This window comes from Megascapheus bottae, chromosome 12 (genome assembly GCF_031878675.1).
Source record: "Megascapheus bottae isolate mThoBot1 chromosome 12, mThoBot2.hap1, whole genome shotgun sequence".
NCBI classification, from domain to species: Eukaryota; Metazoa; Chordata; class Mammalia; order Rodentia; family Geomyidae; genus Megascapheus; species Megascapheus bottae.
Genome location: NC_143520.1, coordinates 38,627,712 through 38,651,650, shown reverse-complemented (window position 1 = coordinate 38,651,650; position 23,939 = coordinate 38,627,712). Strand labels below are relative to the sequence as shown.

Genomic DNA, 23,939 nt, shown 5'->3' with positions numbered 1-23,939 from the left:
ACAGAAAATGGGATAATGAGCAGAGTGGAGACAAAACTATCATTATTTGCAGATTAAATGACTATATACTTAGAAAAACAAATAAAACTCCATTGTAAAGTCTGAAAATTAGGAAGGCAGTGGTGGCCTAATACAGGTACTATAAACAGAAAGAAATATGGTATATTCTAACTCTGTTAGCATTTGGCAGGTTTTCATTCACGGTTTTGACTGTTTAAAAGCAAGCTGAAAGTCTGTGATGTATGTATGTTCTGTCATTTTCCTCAAGGACACATTTGGCTCTGGGAAGTTTTGTGCCTGTTTGAGATATCTTAGTGAATAGGATTTTATTTGACATTTCCTGTTAAATATAATATCATAACACATGTGCATACGGTACAGCTCTTGTATGGGTGTCTATTGACTTCATTTTAGGATGATATGCCTGATAATATATACTCTGGGATTTGAAAACTACAGAAATTAGAGTCATTGTTCAGGGTCTCTTAATATTAACAGTAATGAATTGAGAGAGATGATGACAAATATCTGGTTGTCTACTGATTGTATATTCAATCCAAATATCCCCCCAAAAAGAACCAAAAAAAATCCAACAAACAAAAACCTCAAGAATTTAAATGTTCAGTGAGAAGATTTAAAAAGCCTATTATTAACCACACTGTGCAGTCTTTCATGTATGCTATGAAAAGAATTGATATTTTCCTGAAAGTAATTTGATACTATCATAAATAGTTCTGCTTGCTCATGCTATTGGCTAGTCTTGAAATAATTGGCAAATGGCCATTCCCCTGCTGCCCCTCCGCAGTCATTGGTGCTGTTTCAGTGCCTCTGCTGCCTACCCACTTTTCAACCCTTAGTCCCTGTGTCCTAGGTTCCCACAAGTGAACAGACAGTACTCACCTAGGGGGAGGGCTTCTGCGCCTGTGCTAACAGCCAGAAGTTCTTCAGCCAGTGCCCTTGCCCTGCAGCTTGCGCCTCTCCTTAGTCTTGTTTTCTTTTGAGTATTAACACAGATGAAGAATCTCATTCTGAATGTCAATCCTAGTTCTTGGAATTAACCAAATAAAGTTAAAACTTCTTTTCCCTAAATGTGGGGATCCTGATTAGGTTTCTCACAATAGGAAATGATTTAAAACTATATAGAGTTAACTCTATAGATAGTTCTCTTTTATGTTGTTGTTTTGTTTTCTTTGGGTGCTAAGGATAGAACCCAGGGTTTGATGAATGCTTAGATCATATTCTACCACCAAATTATATCCCTAGCTCCACCTAACAGGAGCATACATACATACATACGTATATACAGAAATGTACGTATACATATATGTATAAGCATATATGTTATGCACATTATATAAATACACCCATGTAGTACAGTCTTATTTCATTCCAACATGTGCATTCTTAACTGATTTTTGCCACTATATGGATAGTATGAGATACAGATACTAATGCAAAAACAATTGTGTCATTAGGCATCTTCCAGGCTCATCATAGTGTATACAAAATTGTTAATCGACTCATTGTTATGCATATAATGACTTTATATGTATGTATTCACTTATATATAATATATTAACTTTGTACATAGTATATACACATTTAGCTAGGAGTGTTGCTAAGTGGTAAAGTGCTTATCTAGTATACACAAAGTCCTTGGTACAACATACGCAAAACAAGCTGAAAGTAGTGTTGTGGCTCAAGTGGTAGTGTGCTAGCCTTGAGAAACTCAAGGACAATGCTCAGGTCCTGAGTTCAAGCCCCAGGATTGGCAAAAAGAAAATACACACACACACACACACACACACATTCATATGTAAATATATACATATAAAACCATATTTCATACATGCTCTTTTATTTGTGTTATATACAAGATTAACCATTAAATAGATTATTTCATAAATCTATTTTTACACAATACAATAAAGCCATTACAAATAACACAGTTCAATACATTTCAATACAATATTAATGTTTTTACTCCCAGGTAAGAAATGCAGAACTACTCGTAAACACACATGATGATCATACTTAGATGGCAGCTGGAAAGAAAAATGCTTAAGAGTAAAGTAAATGTAAATGAAAAAGTTTGCTCTCTCTAGCAATGAGATGTTTGTTTTGTTTGCTATTTGATGCCTGTGTTGAGTTTTCCATAATATTTTATAACTGGAGATGGAAAAATATATCCAATTAAAACTCTTAATATGACACATGAGTGAAAAGGGTAGGGAATAGAATCCCTGGTTCTTTAGCTAAGTAGTGGCAATTTATCCTACTGCCCCAACACATTATTATGCCAACTTGCAAGATTTTGATTCACTCGTAGCAGTACTGTATCTGAACAAATGTTCCACGAGCAATTGGAGCTTTTCTTTGTAGTATGGATTGCAACTCTTACTTTAGTCTATCATTTCTTCTGTGCCTGTCTCCAACTGAACTTGGACTCACAAAGTCTGAGGATGAGGCTAATTAAAAGTAAGGTTCTTGTCCTCCTTTCTTGGTGGTATTTGTTGTTTATTTGTGGCTATTATGTTTCATGGGAGACAGATTTTATTGACTATTGGCTCCCAATCAAGTATAAATGGCCGTTTTCTTCAGGAAAATCTGTGTCATTAATGATGGAATGAATGGAGTGAATCTCAGGTAAGAATTGAGATGGAAGGAGAGAGAGACAATTAGTATGATGGATTATTTTTGCCTACTCTGGCTAGCACAAGCAGTTTTCTTTTCTAAAGAAAATAGAAGGAAATACTTCATTAAGAGTAACTGAAAAAGCCAAAAACAGTGGCATAGGGCTGTTATGCCAGTAGTTGGGAGGCAGAGACAGGACTCAATTTGGGACCGATTCTGCCTCAAAAATAATGAAGTAAAAACAACTTTCATATGTTTATTTATATAGAGTTTAGGATCCACCCTTTTGTTTGTATGTACTAAAGAAAAGTTTCAGTATTTATATGTTTAAAAATTATAAGTTGAAGTTTTTTTGCTGAGTTGTCTGTCAAATATTTCTACACTTCGATGGTTACAGCCTTTGGGGCATTTCCTCTATGTTTATATTTCATAGAATGTTTTGGCAACATGGCTTTCATAGGCATTCAGCAGTGGCAAAGTATTCAGGCAGTAGATTTCCTGGGCCAAGGGTGAGAAGACACATGAATGCAAATGGCAATGCCCATTTGACTCAGAATTTATATTTATAATCTCTGTCCTGAGACCCTACAACTATTTTAATATTCTGCTCTCTTCCTTTCATACTAAGAAAACTGCTTCTATGCTGGGGCACCCAGGGGAAAAGTAGAGATATAGAAGGAAAAAGAATGAGGATCTTTCAAGAATCTTCTATCTTTCACACTGCAGCTCACAATCAGATTGTTCTTATTCTTGTAACATACCAATAGCCGAAATTATTTCTCCTTTCCAAGTACAAAGTTATCTGAGTAATCTTTCTTCCTAGAAACATTTTTTTTGCCTGATAGTTTAGTAGCAGGAACAAGGTTGAAGTTGATAATAATCTTATTGGAGCATGTAACAGAATAAAAAATTTCCTGCTGATAATCTAAGGAATTCATACGTATTTCAGTAATGAGAAACGAAGCAAAAGGAGGCTGAGTGAGATCAAACAGCTGAAGTCTCCAGTCTCAAATTCTTCATTTTCTTGACCTACAGATTTTCTCATTTGGGGCTGTCTGGAGTTCTCAAGCAGGGATTTGTGTTTCATTTTTATGTAGGATCAGTCAGTAGGATAAGCCAGACATCCCAGTTGTCATTTTATTATGGAGATACACATTTAGAAAGGCAAATCTCTCTTTCTCTCATTCCTATTCTCCTTCAGGCTTCTTGTAAATGTCATCTTTTCCAGGAAGCTTACTTGAACATTCAATTGAAAATCACAGAGACCTTCTATTTCAGCTTCCCATTTTTTTTTATTTGATTTTCTCTGTGGTCCTTATTATTCACTATACAGATAACGTTTTTGTTTGTTTTATTTACTTCTGTATTTCAGTGACTAGATGCTCTCATATTATAGCTGTTGAAAAATATTTTCTTTGATTTATTGAATATTTTTATATATCATGAAGTGTGATGCATTGTGCCTTTAACACAGTGATCCTGGAACATAGACCATATTCCCCTTGACTTATGGAAAAACAAATTCAAAGAAAAACATTAACAAATAGGCATATGGTAATTGTTGGCAATACTGAACATGGGCTCAATTTTATCACCCTATGCACTAATTTTTCTTACTAAGTGGCAACATGGTATACTTAAAATATAGCTCTCATAAAAGCAAGACACTATAAATCCAAAAATGTGTGACTTTACATTTAAGTATAACCACTCCAAATAGCCCACAGTCATGGGAATTGATTTTATATTTGTGGCAGGTTTGAGCAATAAGGTAGCTCAAATTATAGTTATTTACAGGGAAGGAGATTTTTTTAATTACCATTTATTTAGCTTCCTAATAAAAAGTCAGCTCATTTTGGTATGCAAGAAGGAAAGCAACAGAAAAAAATATTCATTATTCAATCTATTAAAAATAACTTTCAACTAAATTAAAATATATTAACTTTGGAAGTAAATTATGTTGAGATAGTTTTGTGAAAATCTCAAAGCAATATTTTTTTGTTTTGACCTTCATTTTATACTCTGATAGCATAGACCACCTATATCCTCTGTATTTCAGAAGAGGAACCAAAGAGTAACCAAGCTGTATTGAAGGCCTGTTGCTTGATATTTCTTTATGTTACTCTGGTCATTCTCTCCAGTTTCACTTAAAAAATCAAACCAGCTCATATGTGCCAGAAGTTCAGAGGATTTATTGTGCTAAGGTCAGATACTTGTAGATGATGGAGCAGGGGCCTCAGCTCATATCTAATTTTCCCTAAACCCTATGATTCATCCCCTGTGTCAGGAAACCTCCACCATAAACAACATGCTATCTTCCAGTTACTCATAATTATGTTAAAGCTCTAGAATAGATGCTGGAAAACCTAGAACAGAGTAAACACACAGACTAGCCCAAAGGTTATCTCCTCCTCAGATTACTCCCAGCATCTCTGATTCTCTCTTTTCTTCATGACAACCAATTACTGGGCATTTATACCTTCATTATTTGTTCTAGAGATATTCACATGGTATTGTAGCAAATTATTGCACTTAATGTATATGTGTCTCTCTTTACCAGTCTATATGTTTCAAAATTCCTTGTGTGCTCACATAATATATTGAAAAATATTTTCTCCTCGCCACCCTAATGAGATCTTAACTGGGACAGACAAATGTAAGCAATGACAATAAGAAGAGAAAAATAGCTGGACACTGGTGACTGATACCTTGAGTCCTCGCTACTCAGGAAACTGAGATCTGGAATATCATGACTCAAGGCCACGTGGTCCGGAAGTTTGCTAGACTACATCTCCCAACAATCAGAAACAATCAGGGATGAAAGCACGAACCAAATGTAAAATGGCATAGCATCAGTTTCACAAGCTAGAGGACTAGCAGTGGAGGGAGTGGAGAAAAAGAAAGAGAGAGAGAGAGGGAGACTGAGAGACAGAGACAGATAATAGAGTTGCAAAAAGAAGAGAGATGCACATTTTAACATGTGCAGTGAATAACACATGAAAGATAAGATTAAATAACTCAAAGCAGAGGCCTAGACCACTTTTTAAAAAAAGGTAAATTTGGCTAGAAATTCAGAACAAAGGAAAATAAACAGTGTTTTGCTTCTAAATAAAGGTGGAACCTAAAAATAAATGTAGTTCTGTGCAAAGAAACTAAGATTAAGTTTTGTTTTTAAATACTTCTGAATTTACTCTAGATTAACAAGAATCTAGAATTAACTCCCAGTAAAGGAGAATTTGCATGTTACTTTGAGACAGAAAAAGGGAGGGTGAATCAGGAAACGTTTCCGTTTTCTGCTTTTTGGTTGCTGTTAACTCAAATATAATTGATATGTTTAAGAGGTATTTTTGGCTTTCTTCTTGGTCATAGTAGAGAACTTAGGAAATCTATTTTCCCAAGTTGTCAATTCCTTTTTGACTGTCTTCTTCTTCTTCCTCCTCCTCCTCTTCTTCTTCTTCTTCTTCTTCTTCTTCTTCTTCTTCTTCTTCTTCTTCTTCTTCTTCTTCTTCTTCTCCTCCTCCTCCTCCTCCTCCTCCTCCTCCTCCTCCTCTTCCTCCTCCTCTTTCTTTTTTCTCTTTGCCAGTCCCAGGGCTTGAACTCAGGGCCTGAGCACTGTCCTTGGGCTTTCCTCAAGGCTAGTGCTCTACCACTTGAGCCACAGCACCACTACACCACTTCTGGCTTTTTTTTTTTTAACATATGTAGTACCAAGGAATCAAAACCAAGTTCCTGCATGCTAGGCAAGCACTCTACCAGTAGGCTACTCCTGGACCACATTCTTCTTTTTCATAGTCATTCAACAAGTTATTTGTTCACTTATCAGTTTGTACATTTGTCTGTCCATCAAGTCACATATCTACCTACTTACTCATATTTGTAAGCCATATTTGTAGTCTCCCTCGTACAGTTATTAAATGTGAAAATATTCTAGTTCAGATAAACAGACTTTTGGGTCACTAAATAAAGATCATGTCTGTTCTTAATATGGACACCTCTTTCATATACTGTTATTTATTGTATTGCAAACATACTTTATAAAACTACATGATTGTGTTTTTATAAAATCAAATATTCACTCAATACATGAGAGCCCAATTAAAATAAAGACCTCTCATTGAAAGCATTTGGTTAGAAACTAGGTAGTACCATGTTAAAATGTCAAGAGATAAATAATGACACTACGCTAAATGTTGAATTAGTACTAATACAATCTGTATTTGGTTTTACATGCTTTAGGATAGTTATTTGCACATAAAATTATAATTCATTGATGCCTGTACCTATCATTGCAGAGTCCTTTGTTTATTATTTGGCTGATAATGATAAGGCAGAAATACTATTCTCCAGAGAAACAATAGTACCCACCTATAAAGTAAGACATTGTTTCAAATGGTCATAGAGATTGAGTGATTCTGTGGTCTGTAGTCTGTAGGCTGGTGATACAGGGAAGTTGGTAGTAAGTTCCAGTCCCAAAGGTCTGGCAATCTCCAAATCCAAGAAGATTCTGCAATTTCAATCTAGGTTTCAGGACCAATACCCAGGCTCAGTTTAATTTTTTAATTTATTTTTTAAATTTTAACCTTCTCTAATTGGATGAAGCCTACTCTGTTTGGAGAAGACAATCTGCCTTATTTAATGAATTGATCCAAAAGTCAGTCTCACCCCAAAATATCAAGATATCCTGGGTATATCATGGCACATTTGCATCAACACAAAAAATTAACCATCTATAAAGAGTTTTTAATTGAGAAATAAGCAAGCCCTTAAAATAATTGATCTAAACTTATGTAGAAACCTTTTAAATTATAGATAGTTTAAATCAAATTTAAACTAAGCTATAATACCATCACTCTGAGATAATTCGATGAGTATCATCTGAGCACTGAGCATTCAAAGGAAGTGCTTTATAACCAATTGATTCATGCTGACAGATATTTGGATTTGCCTCACTGTGAAATTCTACACATTGATCAAATAGAAAATCAGTTGTTATATCATCATAACATGCCCGGACTTCAAAATCATTCATTTGCTTTGCTATTCACAAAAGGGGAAGAAAGAGAAGAGAAAGGGAAAAGACAATGTTTGAATAGAGCTATTTCATCATTATTATTTCTCCCTTGATAACACAAATTTGGTACTTAAAAAAAAGAAGGAAACAGCCTTCTTAGTATGTCTTCAGTTAATAAAAACTGTTGGCTATATGCTTCAAAGGTTAGAATGTAAAAGTAAGTAGTTGAGAGAGAAATTGAAGTTAGGATCAAGTAATACTTACTGGCCATTCACATGTGGAGAAAAATTTTCTAACTGGACATGTTCCACTCTTCCTTAGGGAAGCCTCCTGACTTCTTATGCTTTTCATTTAATCCTGAATGTTCTGAGAATGTCTGAATTATTTGATGATCATGAGTTCAGTTTCCTTTTGGCACATTCTGTTGGCTGTGTGCTCTCTAGAAGAGTTTAATGGTGATCAGCTGGAACACATTCATTGCTGTATGGCTCCAATTCAGAAGGATTCAGATGGGAAAAAAATAAATGGTTACTTCCCTGCTTCCTGTTTCTTTGGATCTCTTTTACTCCTGTATCACAGTAAGAGGGCCTGAAATTTTCAGTGATTTATGATCAACCCAGCTCGGTTGTTCAACCTAGAAATTTAGAATCCCTTTTTCTTTTCTAGCAAATTAACTGGAATCAAGCTTTTGCTAGTGAGGCAAGTAAGTGAAGGAAAGAAATAATTTCAATTAGAGAAGACAAGTGGGTTTTCTTTTTCTGCCTCCAACTCCTGTCATTTGTAGAATATCTACTACTATTTGGAGGATTCAGAGTTGAATTCTAGACTGTTATAAGAAAGACAAGACTAACTAGTCATGATGATAGAGTTGAAGACATATAGGTGCTAGTCAGATGAAAGGAATAAGGAGAGAGAAAAAGGATGGGAACAGAAAAGAAAAAGGGAAGTCATTTAATAGGAAAACTAATAGCCAGGGAAATAGGAGAAAGGAAGGAACGGATCCTGAATGATTAAAAACATAATGAATAACACAGGGAAAAGCTTCAAGAAAGCATTACTAGATGCTAAATAGTTAAACTAGCTATAATACAATGAAACAAATCTTAGTTCTGTCATGATCTTTATTTCAGGGAAGGCATTTATACGATTTTTTTGTTTATTTCAAAATTATCTTAAAAGAAATTCCTCCTCCTCCTCCTCCTCCTCCTCCTCCTCCTCCTCCTCCTCCTCCTCCTCCTCCTCCTCCTTCTTCTTCTTCTCCTTCTTCTTCTTTTGCCATTCCTGGGCTTTAGCTCAGGGCCTGAGTAGTGTCCCTGGGCTTTCTCAAGGCTAGAGCTCTATCTCTTGAGCCACAGCGCCACTATAGTAGTATAGAGGAATGTAGTACAGAGGAATGGAACCCAGGGCTTCATGAATCCTAGGCAAGCACTTTACCACTAGGCTAAACTCCCAGCTCCATGAATGTGCATTTCTTTTAAGGCCAGAGATGACAAGCATTTTTTTTTCATGTGCCTATTGGCTATTCTTATTTTCTTCAGAGAAGTCTCTAAGTTTTTTAGCCCACCTTTTAATGAGTTGGTTGTTTCGTTGAGGATTTGTTTTTGAGCTGTAGCTATATTTTAGATATGAGGTCCTTGTCTGTTGTATGGCTAGTGAAGACCTTCCCCCTCTGTGTAGGCTTTCTATTTATCTTACTAGCTATGTCCTTTGCCATACAGAAGTTCTGCAGTTTAATGCAATCCCATTTGTCTGAACTTTCTTTAATTTGTTGTGTTTCTGGGTCTTTATTAAGAAAGTTTCGACCTGTGCCAAGGAGTCCTATGTATCTCTTATTCCTTCCTGTAAAGTTTTCAGGATATCTGTTTTTACCTCAAGGTATTTGGTCCATTTGGAATTACAAAATGATATGGAAGCAAGAGGTTCATCTATGTGATTGTTGTTTCTAAATGTACTATGTGAAGTTATTTCTTTTCTCTTTTTTCCTCTTATGGTTAATCTCAAGTTGTTACTGTATCTGACTTTATTTCCTGGTATATTGTATAAATGTTTATTTGAATTAGGGAAGGGAGGGGCAGAAACAAGATGATTGGGTGATGATGGGGGGAAGGAAAGAGGGACAAAAATATGAGAAGGGATATCAAGGTTCAAAAAGTAATGTAACCACTACCTGATGAATGTAACTGTAACCCCTCTATACATTAACCCCACTACAAAATACAATAAAAAATATGTGAAGGGGTATCAAGGTTTGAGAACTAATGCAACCACTACTTGACAAATGTAACTGTAACCCTTCTATACATTATCCCCACTACAAAATACAATGAAAAAAAGAGAAAAGGGGGAAAAAAGAAATTCTACATTCTCAACAAAATTGAGAGGAAATTACAAATATTATCCATGCACCCCTTTCCCCATACATAATCTCCTAATTGCCAACATCTTTAAAGTTGTACATTTAATAAAATTAACCACCTTTGATGTCCAACCTGGCCTCTCCACCACAATGACAGCTCTAACAAAGTCCTTTGTCAGTGATTCTCTGTGACCCAGAAGGAGGGACTACTGAGTCCTATACCAACCTGGGACTGGGTAGATTTGATTAATCTGCTATTTGAGTAGTTGTGAAATTTCTAGGTTTCTTTTAGGAGAGGAACTAATCAAATCCTGTGATCGCAGGGAGGAATGGTGGCATTTCAGTTGGAATCTTCATAGTTCATGTCTTTTGTTGCTGTTGTTGTTGTTGTAATTAAAAGATAGTGGCTGATAGAAGGCAAGATCAGAGCAAAACTTTCATCTTCTAGTCCTCTGGGACAAAGGGACCACTCTTTCAGTTCTCTCATAGTAGCTCTGACCAGAAGCTTTTCTTATTTGACTTTACCTTCATCATTTACTATTGCAATGTAGCTGCTATAGAGAGACTTTTTATGTTATTTTGGTATTTGGCATCTTCTTATTTCCTTTTATAAGAACATTAGAACAATCGCTTTCAATTTAGACAGATAGGACTTCAAGTGTAGTATTAATATCCTGAGTTTCAATACACTGACATCATTTTATCTGATTGGGAATAATATAGGTATTCCAGATCTTTTTTAGCCCAAATACTAAAGGGCCAGTAAATAATAGTTACAATTCTCAGGGAAGAAGTAAGAGGTTTTTCTTTGGAGAAAATTAGGCTTCATTCTTCCTTCATTTCAGCTTTCTTTCTACTTACCTTCCTCCATTTCCACACAAACCATCTCCAGAGTTGGAGTCCCTAACAACCTCTGGGCTTTCACTCTGCCATAGAGTGACCTCTGCACTTAGATTTCTCCAACTCTTTATCATTCTCATCCACAATCTACATGCTCTAATCTCATCACCCATGCTTTTGCTCCCTGCCATGTCTAACCTTAAAAAGGTTCTGTTAATGTCATTTATGCCAAAACATTAAAGACTAACCTAATTTTCATATGCTTATGTTGCCAAGAGGTATTTCCATTTTAATGAAGGTCAACATCATAACCTAATCAGATAAAAATGTGCAACTTAATTTGGAACCATCAGCAATAGGGAGAGAAGGAAATATTTTAGGAAGAGGTATTCAAGGTTGCCAGAAATATTTAATAGCTCACATTTGGTCATGGTCAGCTCTACCTTGCACTCTGGTTTCCATGCATTTTGTCCTAAAATCCTCTCAACTAATAAATGAAATATTACTTTTCTGATGTTTTCCTGAGGAGGAAAATGAAGTTTGGAGTAGTATATGACTAAGGACATATGTATCGAGTACACAGAGAAAGTAGACTTGTAGATCAAGGTTTTCTAACTTACTCCATCTCCTACACAGGTTTAGAGGCTGAATTCCTATCAGTGGAAGATCTACCTGTCCTTTTCAATCTTCCTTTGCTAGAGCTTAATATAGAACCTGGCACATGTAAACTGTCAATTAATAGCTGACACATGAATCAATGATTAGACATCTATTCCATTTACTTCAGTGAACTCCTCTGTGTTAGAGAGCTTCTGTCTTTTTTTTTTACTAGTCCTGGGCTTAAGCTCAAGGTGTGAGCACTGTCCTTGGCCTTTCTCAAGGCTAGAGCTCTACCACTTGAGCCTCAGCACCACTTCTGGCTTTTTTCTATGTATGTGGTACCGAGGAATCGAACTCGGGTCTTCGTGCATGCTAGGGAAGCACTCTACTACTAGGCCAAACTCTGGGCCCCACTTCTGTCTTTTTTAGAAGTATTCTAAGGACTCTAAATTGCTGGAATTTATGTATGCTTTCCTTTAAGACTTTGTGCCTCTGTCATCTTACCTTCAACATCTACAATCCTTCACTTGCCTGAATTCTTTTCTCCTCATTTGGAGAGTCAGACCTCTAGAATGAGGTCCTTCTGTGAGCTTTGCATTGTTCTGACCTGTTCCTATGGATTCTTTCCCTCTTAATTTCCCTCAGTCTACCCCTAGGCCAGTGTCTCCATTTTTGTGTCTCTTCCATTTTATTTTATTTTATTATTCAGTTTATGTTTGAATTTAGGGTCATTACCACATGAATGAGGCAGGCCTCTGCCTCTGCTTGCTTTGGTTGTTTTTTTTTTTAATTTTTTTTTTTTCTAGTTCTGGGGCTTGAACTTGGGCTTTCTCAAGGCTAGAGCTCTACCACTTGAGCCATAGAACCACTTCTGATTTTTTTCTATGTGGGTGGTATGGAGGAATAGAACCCAGGTCCTCTTGCATGCTAGGCAAGTACTCTACCACTAGCCCAAACTCCCTGCCCCTGCCTCCACTTATTTTATTTTTAGTTTTTGAAGGAAATATTTGACACACATTTGTATACAATGTTTGTATATAACATGTATACTGAATATGGTTTTAAAAACATATCTATCACTTTTACATCTATCTGGTTATCTGTCATAATGTCAACAGTCCAGCTTAGATTACTATATTAGTTTTAAAGCACACTTTCTTCCAATTTTCATGTCTGATTTAATTTATATCTTTCAGTTTGTATTGGACAGAGATTTTCTCATTTAGTAAAACAAAAATAAAAATGATTATTTACTACAGTCAATGATATCTTTAATTTGACAAAACATAATGTTATTAAAGATTATATAAATGAATGTCATTAATACACATCCTCAAATCATATTTTTATGATTCCTACTTGAAGCCTAGCTTCTCTGCATCACAGAATAACAATTTAACGTTACTCTTTATGGTAGTTGATATGAAGTCAAGAAAGGTAATAAATCAGCTTAAATGGCTTTTAATCACTTCTTTCTGTAATGATGTAACCTATTCCTTATATTTATCTTCTAGGTGAAATTGATCTCCAAATTCTCTCCAAAGTCCAGAATCAATACCCAGGAGTTTGTATCAACAATGAAGTTATTGAGCCCAGTGCTGATCAAATTGCCAAGTACAAAGGTATTAGTAGCCTATGATGCTACATGCCAGTCCTATTGCCAAAGGCTTTCCACTTCTCATTTTTTGCTTGGAATGATTAATAGTATGCTGGCTGCATTGTGCTCTTCATAAGCCTACTGGAAGAAGAACCTAATTAATTCTTGGCAGGCATGACTGAACACCACAGACTCTTAATAGTGAATAATTAGATTCCTTTATTGATTCTCTATTTGTTCCTCTGTCATCATTAATGTTTATTCTTAAAGACAGAACCATTCATTCATTCAGAAATATTTAAATAAAGTCCCTACCCTTAAACAGTTTATCTTTAATGGTTTACAACAGAAATTGGCAAACATTTTCTGGAAGGGGCCAAAAAGTAAAATGTCACATAGTCTCTATGACAGATAATAGATTTTGATATCATGACCCAAAGACAGTTATAGATCAAGCATGGACATTTTGTCATAAAACTTTACTAATATTGATATTTGAGTGTATATTATTTTTATCTAATTAAATATTATCCTTCTTTTTATTTTGTCTGAACCATTTAAAAATGAATGAAGAAGTAGGTGACTGTGCTTTACCAAAGACCATTTGGGTATTTGTAACATTATTATGGGACATATAAAATTATCAATATAGGCAGACAGGCAATGGGTAGCATATATCATCATATCCCTGTATTATGTGTCTCTGTCATCACACACCAAATACTTTGAAGAGTCTTGTATCCTCCCTGCTTTTTATCTCTGTAAACATAAATGACAGAGACTCAAAATTAGAAAATACAATAGTATGTCCTTGGCTTCTATTCCATACAAAATAGGTGTTACACCAAGGAAAGCCTGTGTGTCATTGTTTGCTTACTCATGGCTTACACAATTCTTTCACCCATTTTGTATCAATTTTCTATCAATAAAATTTACCAGTTGATTCTCATTAACATCAAGATAATATAACCCCTGTGTGACCAAGTTCTCATAATTACTCTAATAACTCTTTTCTGTTACCTCCAATTTCATTTCATAATGGAAAAAAAAAATGAACCTTCTATTTTCTCTGAGCTACATAAAAAAGAAAAATGGGGTTTATATCTGTTATGTATGTAGCATTGATTGCATTAAAATTCTAAATGGAAATGGGTTCCACATTTGCAATTAAAATAAATGGTGCACCACCCTTTCTCTGTATTTTAGAGCTTGTAGCCAAGAAATCAAACTTGGAGAACATAAAGTTTGTTTGGCATAAGGAGACATCATCCGAATATCAAAATAGAGTGATGGAGAAAAAAGAGCTCCAAAAGTGGGACTTTATTCACATGATTCAGGTGAGAACTATTTATTATAACATACTATCAAAAAGAAGATTCTTGAAAATGCATCATATTTCCATTTTTAAACAAAACCTTGACTTCCAATATTTTAAGTGAGCATTACATATCTAAATGAAGGTACTGATAGCACTAAAATTCTTAACCTCAAACTACCCTGTTTTCTTTACTTCACACTCATAGACTTTTCAGTGATGGATTGGTCTTCTACAGTAGCAATCCATGCATTGACTGGAGAAGAGTTGAACAATAATGTAGCATAACCTGTTTTCCAATTATCTTAATGGTCTCCAAAATCCAATGTCTCAGATTTTTCTTTCTGAATCTTTTTTTTAATCTTTTTATTTCTTACTTCAATGGATGGCCTGTATAATGAGCATACAACAGAAGGGAAAGATTTTATGATTCTTCACGTACTCATTCCATAAGAATTTATTTCTGTGGTGCAACAACCAATGACAAGCAATTGGCATATGGATGGAAAGTGTATCTAATTCTAGACACTATGAGGAATATGTACACACTAGAAGTTACTTATTATCAGATGATATGGAGAGTTTAAATACACTACATGATTATCAACCAAATAATGCTTCCCAGAGGCTAAAACCAGAGTCACTTAAAAGGAACAAGATTATAAGAAACAAAAGGAAGAAAATTTCCTTGTTGACCTATTTTGACAGCCTCACATTTCCCTATGAGCTGGCAAAATCCTTTGCTGATTACAGAATACTTAATGTTATTCAACCAACTCTAGATGTTATATTTCTTTTCCTGCCTGCTCACATAATTATTTCTTGCAACTTACTTCTGCCAATTCAAACTGCCACCAGTTCTTTACCACGCCTTTCCAATGGATTACCTCTCTTCATACTGCTAAAGAAGACAAAAATCATCAGAAGGAAATTTACCTTTTTTCTTCTACAGTTGCAAACATAAATGCCCTTGTGTCTGTCACCTCCATCTTCCATTTACTTATAGAAGTCTCTTTTTGTCAAAACATATTATCTCTGCTTTTTCCTGAGTTTCATTCTTTTTGTTAAAAAATATTGTGACTTTGATGATCTGCTTTTTTTCACCTCTTTTTGCAATTTTTTTCACTTTTGTTATAACAATTCTTATAACTATTCTTTTTTCCCTTCCAGACTATTCTACATTTTCTGACCTATGTCTTTGTAATTTTTTTGCTGTGAATATTCTTACCATTTCACGAAACTACAGGTAGCATGATAGTAAATGGTGAAAAGCTAAAGCCATTTCCTCTAAAATCAAGGATACCCACTCTCTCCACTCTTCTTTAATATAGTATTAGAATTCCTAGCCAGAACAATAAGGCAAGAAGCAAGCATAAAGGGGATCCAAATAGGGAAAGAAGCAGTGAAACTTTCCCTCTTTTCAGATGACACAATTCTGTATTTAAAGAACCCTATAGACTCCACTCCCAAGCTCCTTGAGCTGATTCAAAACGTTGGAAAGGTAGCAGGGTATAAAATTAACCCTCAAAAATCAACCACCTTCCTATATGCCAACAATGAGAGGTATGAGACAACAATCCGGAAAGCAACTCCTTTTGCAATAGCCTCAAAAAAATAAAGTACATAGGAATTAATTGAGAGTGTTGCGATGAAAACATTAAAACCATGAAAAAGGAAAATAAAGCAGAACTGAGAAAATGGAAAAACCTCCCATGCTTCTGGATTGGAAGAATTAACATAGTGAAAATGGCAGTCCTGCCAAGGGCTATCCACAAATTCAATGCAATACCCATCAATATCCCAATGTCATTCTTTAAGGAAATAGAGGAGGCAATCGAAAATTTCATATGGAATAATAAAAGACCACATATAGCAAAAATAATCCTTAGCAGAAAAAACATTGCTGGAGAAATATCAATACCAAGCTTTAGACTCTATTACAGAGCTGTAATAAGCAAATCAGTTTGGTACTGGCATAAGGATATACTTGAGGACCAATAGAATAGAACTGAACACCTGGAAATCAACCCACAGACCTATGGTCACATAATCTTTGTTAAGGGAGCCCAAAAAAAATAGAATAGAAGAAAGACAACCTCTACAAAAGGTGGTGCTGGCAGAATTGGCTAAGCACCTACAGAAAACTAAAGTTGGATCCTTCTCTGCCTGCCCCAGGATTAATTCCAAATGAATCAAAGACCTTGAGGTAAATGCAGATACCCTGAAAATTTTACAGTACAGAATAGCAGATACACTAGGTCTCCTTGGCACAGGTTGAAACTTTCTTAATAAAAACCTAGAAACACAACAAATTAAAGAAAGTTTGGACAAATGGAACTGCATTAAACTGCAGAGCTCCTGTGTGGCAAAGGACAGAGAAAGCAAGTTAAATAGAAAGCTCACAGAGTGGGAGAAGATCTTTACTAGCCATTCAATAGACAAAGGCCTCATATCTAAAATACATCTACAGCTAAAAAAATTGACTCTCTTCAAAGAAACAGCCATCCCATTAAATGATGGGCTAAAGACTTAAAGAGAGACTTCTCTGAAGAGAAAATAAGAATGGCCTCTAGACACATGGAGAAATGCTGAACATCTATGGCCATAAAAGAAATGCAAATCAAAACAACTTTGAGATCCCACCTCACTCCAGTTAGAATGGCCATGATCAAGAAATCTAATAACAGCTGCTGATGGGGATGTGGCCAGGAGGGATCTCTACTACACTGTTGGTGGGAGTGTAAACTCATCCAACCTCTCTGGTTAATTCCTCAAAGGACTAAGCAGTATGGTGATTCCTCAAAAGACTAAACATAGAGCTCCCCTATGACCCTGCAATCCCACTCCCTGGCATTTACCCAAATGTTCAGAAATAAAGGACATACTAAAGCCACTAACACAATGATGTTCATTGCAGTACTATTTACCATAGCAAAGATATGAAATCAACCCATATGCCCCTAGGTAGATGATTGGATCAAGAGGATGTGGTACTTACAGTGTGTGTACCCTCTGTTTGGGAAATGTAACTGTGACCCCCTCTATACATTACAATTAAAAAAAGAAAATGTGGTACTTATATACAATGGAATTCTATGCTGCCATCAGAAAGAATGATATCGCCACATTCATAAGGAAATGGAAAGACTTGGAAAAATCATATTAATGAAGTAAGCCAGACCTAAAGGAACATAGGCTCAATGGTTTCCCTCATTTGTAATAATAAGTATACATCTAGTACTCTCCTAGCAAAGGACTACAATAGCTCAAACCCTAAGTTTCTGCTATGGCAATGACATAATTGGGATGGAAAAGTAGTTGGCCATAGTAGATACTTCACATTTTTGCCTGAGACTCACTGAGATCTTTGAATTTACAGTGAACACTGAGTTGATAAAATGTTGAGAATGTTAAGAATTGTTTTTTATTGTTGGTATAATGTATAGAGGGGTTACATTTACATTTGTGAGGAAATAGGTGTATTACTTCTCACACACTGATACCCCTTCTCTTTTTTTGTCTCAATTTCGCTCCCCCCCACTCCTCCCAATCAACTTGCTTTCCCCTCCTTCCCTTCCTATTTCAAATAAACAAATAAATGCATATACAATATATCAGGTAATAAGGTCAGACACAGTAGCAATATAAGATTAACCAAAGGTCAACAAAAGAGAAGAGAAATAACATAGTACATTAAGAACAACAATCACACAAGATAAAGCTCTTATTTCTATATCCTAGATATCCTTTCATTTATTCTCATCATATATGATCTTAAGTACCTAGGTTTTCAGCTATTGTAATCCTCTCCTAGGAGAGTCCTAGATGTATGCTAATTATTACAAATGTGGGAAACCATTGAGCCTATGTTCCTTTGGGTCTGGCTTACTTCACTTAATATTATTTAACCGAATTTCATTTCCTATCTTCTGTCCCTTTGGTGAACACTGTATGATCCTAAACATGACCTTCTGGGTAGCATGGAACATATGCAAGTTTAGTTTAGTTTATTCATGTGAAAGATTCCTAGTTTATTTTTTCCTTTATACAATGAATCTCTCATGGGGAATATTGAAAGGAATATTGAATTCTTGCCAAGGAAAAATGAAGTTGAGATGTAAAAAGCATCTGCGAAGTGTAGACTCCTTAGTGGCAGAGGGATATACACAATTAAGGAAAATTTCCCATTTCCAGTGTGAAATACCAAGCTCTGTATGTTGCATGGACCAGAGAGCACTTCACTGGGAATTGCTCTAGAATTATTAAAACAGGGTGGGTTCCCAGGCACTTGAAAATCTGGAGGTGGAATTAGAAGGATCATGTTTCTAAGGTCAACCCAGGTCAAGTGAATATGAAATGTTATCTGAAAAACAATCTGAAATCAAAGAGACTGAATGTGTGACTCAAGTTATCCTGTCTTGTAAGAGTGGTGCTTTGAATTCAATTTCCAGTACCACTTCCAGGCAGACATATTTTGATAAGCTTATTTGGTTATTTGAAATCGGATAGGGAAAGGGGGAAAACATGGTGAGGGGCAAAGGGTGAGGAGAGGGAAATGGGGACTAAGACATGAAAAATGGTATCAATGTTTGTGAAGTAATGCACCTTCTGTCTGGTGAATACAATGTAACCCTTCTATTAATTACAATAAAAATATATGAAAAAGAAGAAAAAATTTCTATGGATGGGTTAACTCCTTAACATCTTGACCAACCATGTAAACATACATCTTACCTAGTTCCATGTCCTGATGTATGTCTCATTGTTAATAATCTGTTATATTTTGTTGTGATTTAAGGGGTAAAAAGCATACCCAAGCATAATGGGAAAGCTGGTATAAACACCGAGATTTAAAACAATGTTCTGTCAAATAGGGTATATTCTTATGGTGCCCATAAGAGTTTTCCCTGGGAGTATTATAATTCATACAGTATAGAAAAGGCATAGTTTCGCTGTCATCATGTAGAGGGTAGTCAGTGTTTTCAGCTATAAATGTGTGTTATGGAAGCCAAAAAGTAAATCTGATGCTATTTGGCTGCAGAAGAGCAAAATGCTATCCTTTTCTCTTTTTCCAAATATTTTCTTACATTAATATTCTAGTTCCAAATATAATATCTTTGGTCTTCAAAAAATTTAAGTTGTTGTTAACAACCGAAAATATGCATAATTTGAAAACCAAACTTCCCAGTGGCAAACTTCCCAGTTCAGGTAGCAAAGAGTTCATCATTAAAAAGTATCTAATTTCTGAGTCTGAGTTTGGCCTAGTGGTAGCGTGCTTGCCTAGCATGCACGAAGCCCTGGGTTCAATTCCTTGATACCACGTGCATAGAAAAAAAGCCGGAAATGGTGATATGGCTCAAGTGGTAGAGCTCTAGCCCTGAGAAAGCCCAAGGACCGTTCTCAGGCCCTGAGTTCAAGCCCCAGGGCTGGCAAAAAAAAAAGTATCTAATATCTCTGTGACCTCTTATTTAGATGCTGTATTATGTAAAAGACATCCCTGCTACTCTGAAATTCTTCCATAGTATCTTAGCTGTCAAAGCGAAGATTCTCATTACTATTGTATCAGGTAAGTTGTCTCCATTCAGAATGAATTTTAAAGGGGCAACTGTATGTATATATGCACACATTCATGTTCTTTGTTTGTTTGTTTTGTTTTTTGTTTGTTTGTTTGTTTTTGGAAAGCTAGTATCTTTTGTTTCTGTTGCCAGTTTGGTTTCTGATTACATTCCACTAATTTTTACACTACTAGAAATTATATTCACAACAGCTCTTAATTTAAGTGCATAATGGAATTCTGTATCTATTTATTTATTTCTCTTAAAAATTCCTTGTCTTGTATATATGAACTTTTTTTATGTAACAGAGAAAATTCAAGCAATTGTTTTAAAATTAGATTACAAACAGTAAATATTTATATTTACCTTTCTTGTACCACCGAATGCACTTTTCTCCTTCTGTCACATTAACTAATAAGTAAGTTAAATATGTGGAATGCCCACAACTTCCAGTTAATTGGCTTTTGTGGAGAAATTACATGCATTGTTCATTATAGCTTTTCTAAAATACCTTTCAGAATAGTCTATTCAATTTGTTTTGTGGTATTGTTTTGTTTGCAAAGAAGACACTTCATCATATTATGTTGCTGCCATGGCTATAGGAAGTGCCACATCAAGAATATAAGTAAATGTTGTCAGAAAATAAAATGCTAAAATTGTTGAGGTCATCCATTCAATACAGTACTTTTCTGAGGCAGCAGTTCTAACAAATTATATACCCAGTGCACATGGATTAATTCTAAATACACAGCAGTGACTATTTTTCTTAAGATACAGCAGACTTCATACGCAAAAACCATATGTCATAAAATTAATTTCCTCTCAGATACAAGGAATAACTTTAAAAATGGCAAATATGGTTGTTCCTTGTAATCTTGGGCAGAAATTTATATGAGAGCTTGGCAATGAAAAGCTTCACTATACAACCTGTTCACCAAGGGAACATTTTGATGTACTATTTTTACTTCTAGTCAGTTCAAAGTGCTCATTTATGTGAGCAAGGTTTGATTTTCTATTTGGAAGGGAATATGTTCACTTAGTCCTTCCTACCAACCTCTGTTTAAATACTGTCTGAAGCACTCTGTACTAGATTTAGGAATACAAAGGTAAACTTACCTACCAGCTCTGGATAAAGTCTGTTTGCCATGATCAGAAGAAATATTGCAGGCAAAGATTTATCTAGAAGCCATAGGGTTTGAGTTTAGGATATATTTGATACCAATAGCAGATCTATTCTCCATCAGTTCGCAAAAGTATAGTTAGTGTTCAATTACTATAATGTAGTGTTTATGATACATATCTACCTAAGATATATAGAAAATGATATGAATATTCTACATGAATTTAAGAATTTACTTAGCCCTTTGTAGATACATTAACTTTGTAGAACACTAACTTCCTACTTGTATAAATTTGATCTCCAAATTAAGCTATTTCTGGATAATTATACTGTCATTATATTTTTCCTAATATCTGATGTACTGTGTAAATAAGAATGTATGGGGAAATATCAAAAGAGAGTAAAGAGTCAGCAATCAGCCTTCTTTGGAAAGTAGTTGAGTCAAAATGTATTCAATATATTTCTATATGGTGAAAACATTTTATTAACTTTCTCAATAGGTATTTCACAGGTTTTATATTAATTATCACAGAATGGGAGACTGCTATTCTAATAAAAATACATAAATCATTAATAGATATTGTTCATACATATAAGAATTCAGAAAATAATAGTGGTCAGATTATTAAACTGGAACTCGGTAGCCACTTGAAATAGTCATTATTTCAAGTTTTAACCCTTGTAGAAGAAATATAACAGTTATTTCTTCTTCAAAATAGAACCACTGATCAGAAGAAGAATATTTTATTCAATATTTCATTTTGAATATTCCACTTCTGTCTAAATTCTCTGAGTTTTGTTTTTGTTTTTATTATCAGAAATGTTAAGCAAATTAATTAAATATGAAGTCAAAATATACACAAGGACATCACCTTTCTCAGTATAGTTTACAGACAAAATGGCAAATCTACAAAAAAAGCAAAACAAAACTGTTAAATATGTTGATTATCATCTTCAACTTAGTGATCAACTAAAATGTTTCTAGAGATAACTAAGTTATACTTGCTCATGCTTGACCAAAATATGGAGTAAATGACTGATGCTTTTTTCTTTAGTAACATAGTTGGTTTGTCTCCCTCATCTCCTTCACTATAAATATTTCTGGGGTCATACCCCTCAGAGATGTCCAGGCAGATCAGAACTCCCTAGGGAATCAAAGTCTATTCATCTCAAAGTAATCTCAGACCTTTGTAAAGATGTTGGCACTAGAAGATACTCAAAATGTTTTTAGGGCCTGGAGTATGGTCTAGTGGTAGAGTGCTTGCCAAGCATGCACCAAGACCCTGGTTTGATTCCTTGGTTCTACATACATAGAAAAAAACCTGGAAATGGTGCTGTGGCTCAAGGGGCAGATCACTGGCCTTGAGAAAATAGCCCAAGCACTCGTGCTCAGACCCTGAGTTCAAGCCCCAGGACTGGCAAACAACAACAACAAAAATCTTCAAGGGTGCTGGGAGTTTGGCCTAGTGGTAGAGTGCTTGCCTAGCATGCACAAAGACCCGGGTTTGATTCCTCAGCACCACATACATAGAAAAAAGCTGGAAGTGGTGCTGTGGCTCAAGGGTAGAGCGCTAGCCTTGAGAAAAGCCCAAGGACAGTGCTCAGGCCCTGAGTTCAAGCCCCATAACTGTCAGAAAATGTTTTTAATAGAGCCGAATACATTTTATTTTTACATGTGATATCAGAACTAAAATTACTTGGGGAAATGTACCCTCTATCAAAAAAGGGATTTATTTACTTTGATACTTTCTTTTTAATATATGGGTAAGAAATTAGGAAGTAGGGAAACTTCGATATATTTGCGGGTGGGTTTAATACATAGGAATAAAATGTTCAATAAAAGACCCATTCATACACACATGTGTGTATGTATATTTCATAAGAAAAATCCAGACAAATGCAATATGATATAAATCAATAAAGCTACTTAGGAAAAGAAAAAAACTGAAATCAGAATTAAATGATATATTTCTTAGCCTTTCCTGAGAATACATTAGAGAACTTGCTCAACTCAGGTAATATCCTCATAGTGATAACTAACAGACATTTCTGACTACGAAAATGAGAGAGAGTTGGTTTGGAAAAAAGAAGAGGAATTAAAAGGTTTAAATATTTTAATTGAGGAATGTATAATAGTAGAATAATATGAGTGCCATGTGCCAGTGCTTTCTGTTAGTCTTGTCTTTATCTACCTAAGGATATGGCAAGTCAATGTGTGTTATTTTTTATACAGTAGGGGAGAAAAAGATTTGAAAGCAAATGTTACACCATATGTGTACTCACTCAGAGCCATTATGGTAATGCATCAATCAGGGGTGTGTGTTGCTCAGCTCAGAAATGGCACTGAGTCACAGCACTGACACAAGCAAATTTTCTGCAATTAGTGCTTGGTTCTTTTTCTCTGCCAGGTTAAAACTAATAATGATGATGATCAGAGAGACTTTCATTTGGGAAGACAACATGCTGTCTTTGGAATGGAAGATTTTTAAACACAGTCTCACAAGGCTCATTTTATTTAAATTCTACTGAGTTTTTTTTTTCTGCCACATTCCAATGCCATCTTTTTCTAGAACAATTCCTGTAACTATCTATCCATCTTCTGAAATATTAGAAGTACGACAATTAACTAGACTATATATTTACGGTTTCTTTTTTTCCCGAGTTGAGGTAAGTCCTCAAACATTGGATAAGTACGTATAGCCTCTATGCTAGGTTGAATTTTCAGTTAAATACAACAGGTATTGCTGAATTGTCTTCTAAAGCTTAGGATATAATATGTAGAAGTCAACCCAGTTACTGAAAGATTCAGGCAATTTTTCCTTTTTTCTTTCCTTTTTTTTGTCACTCATGGGACTTGAACTCTGGGCCTGGGCATTGTCCCTGAGCTCTTCAAGGCTACTGCCCTACCCCT

General features: G+C 35.2%; 1 protein-coding gene across 1 annotated transcript in view; it reads left to right on the top strand.

Moving 5' to 3' along the window:
- The window catches only part of Hnmt (histamine N-methyltransferase), a 39,719-nt gene that overhangs the window by 10,880 nt on the left and 4,900 nt on the right, over positions 1-23,939 (top strand). The window contains exons 3-5 of the mRNA XM_090342873.1: positions 12,956-13,063; positions 14,245-14,375; positions 19,826-19,919. Coding sequence (XP_090198999.1) covers positions 12,956-13,063; positions 14,245-14,375; positions 19,826-19,919 — 333 coding nt within the window. The remainder of the gene's footprint in view (positions 1-12,955; positions 13,064-14,244; positions 14,376-19,825; positions 19,920-23,939) is intronic.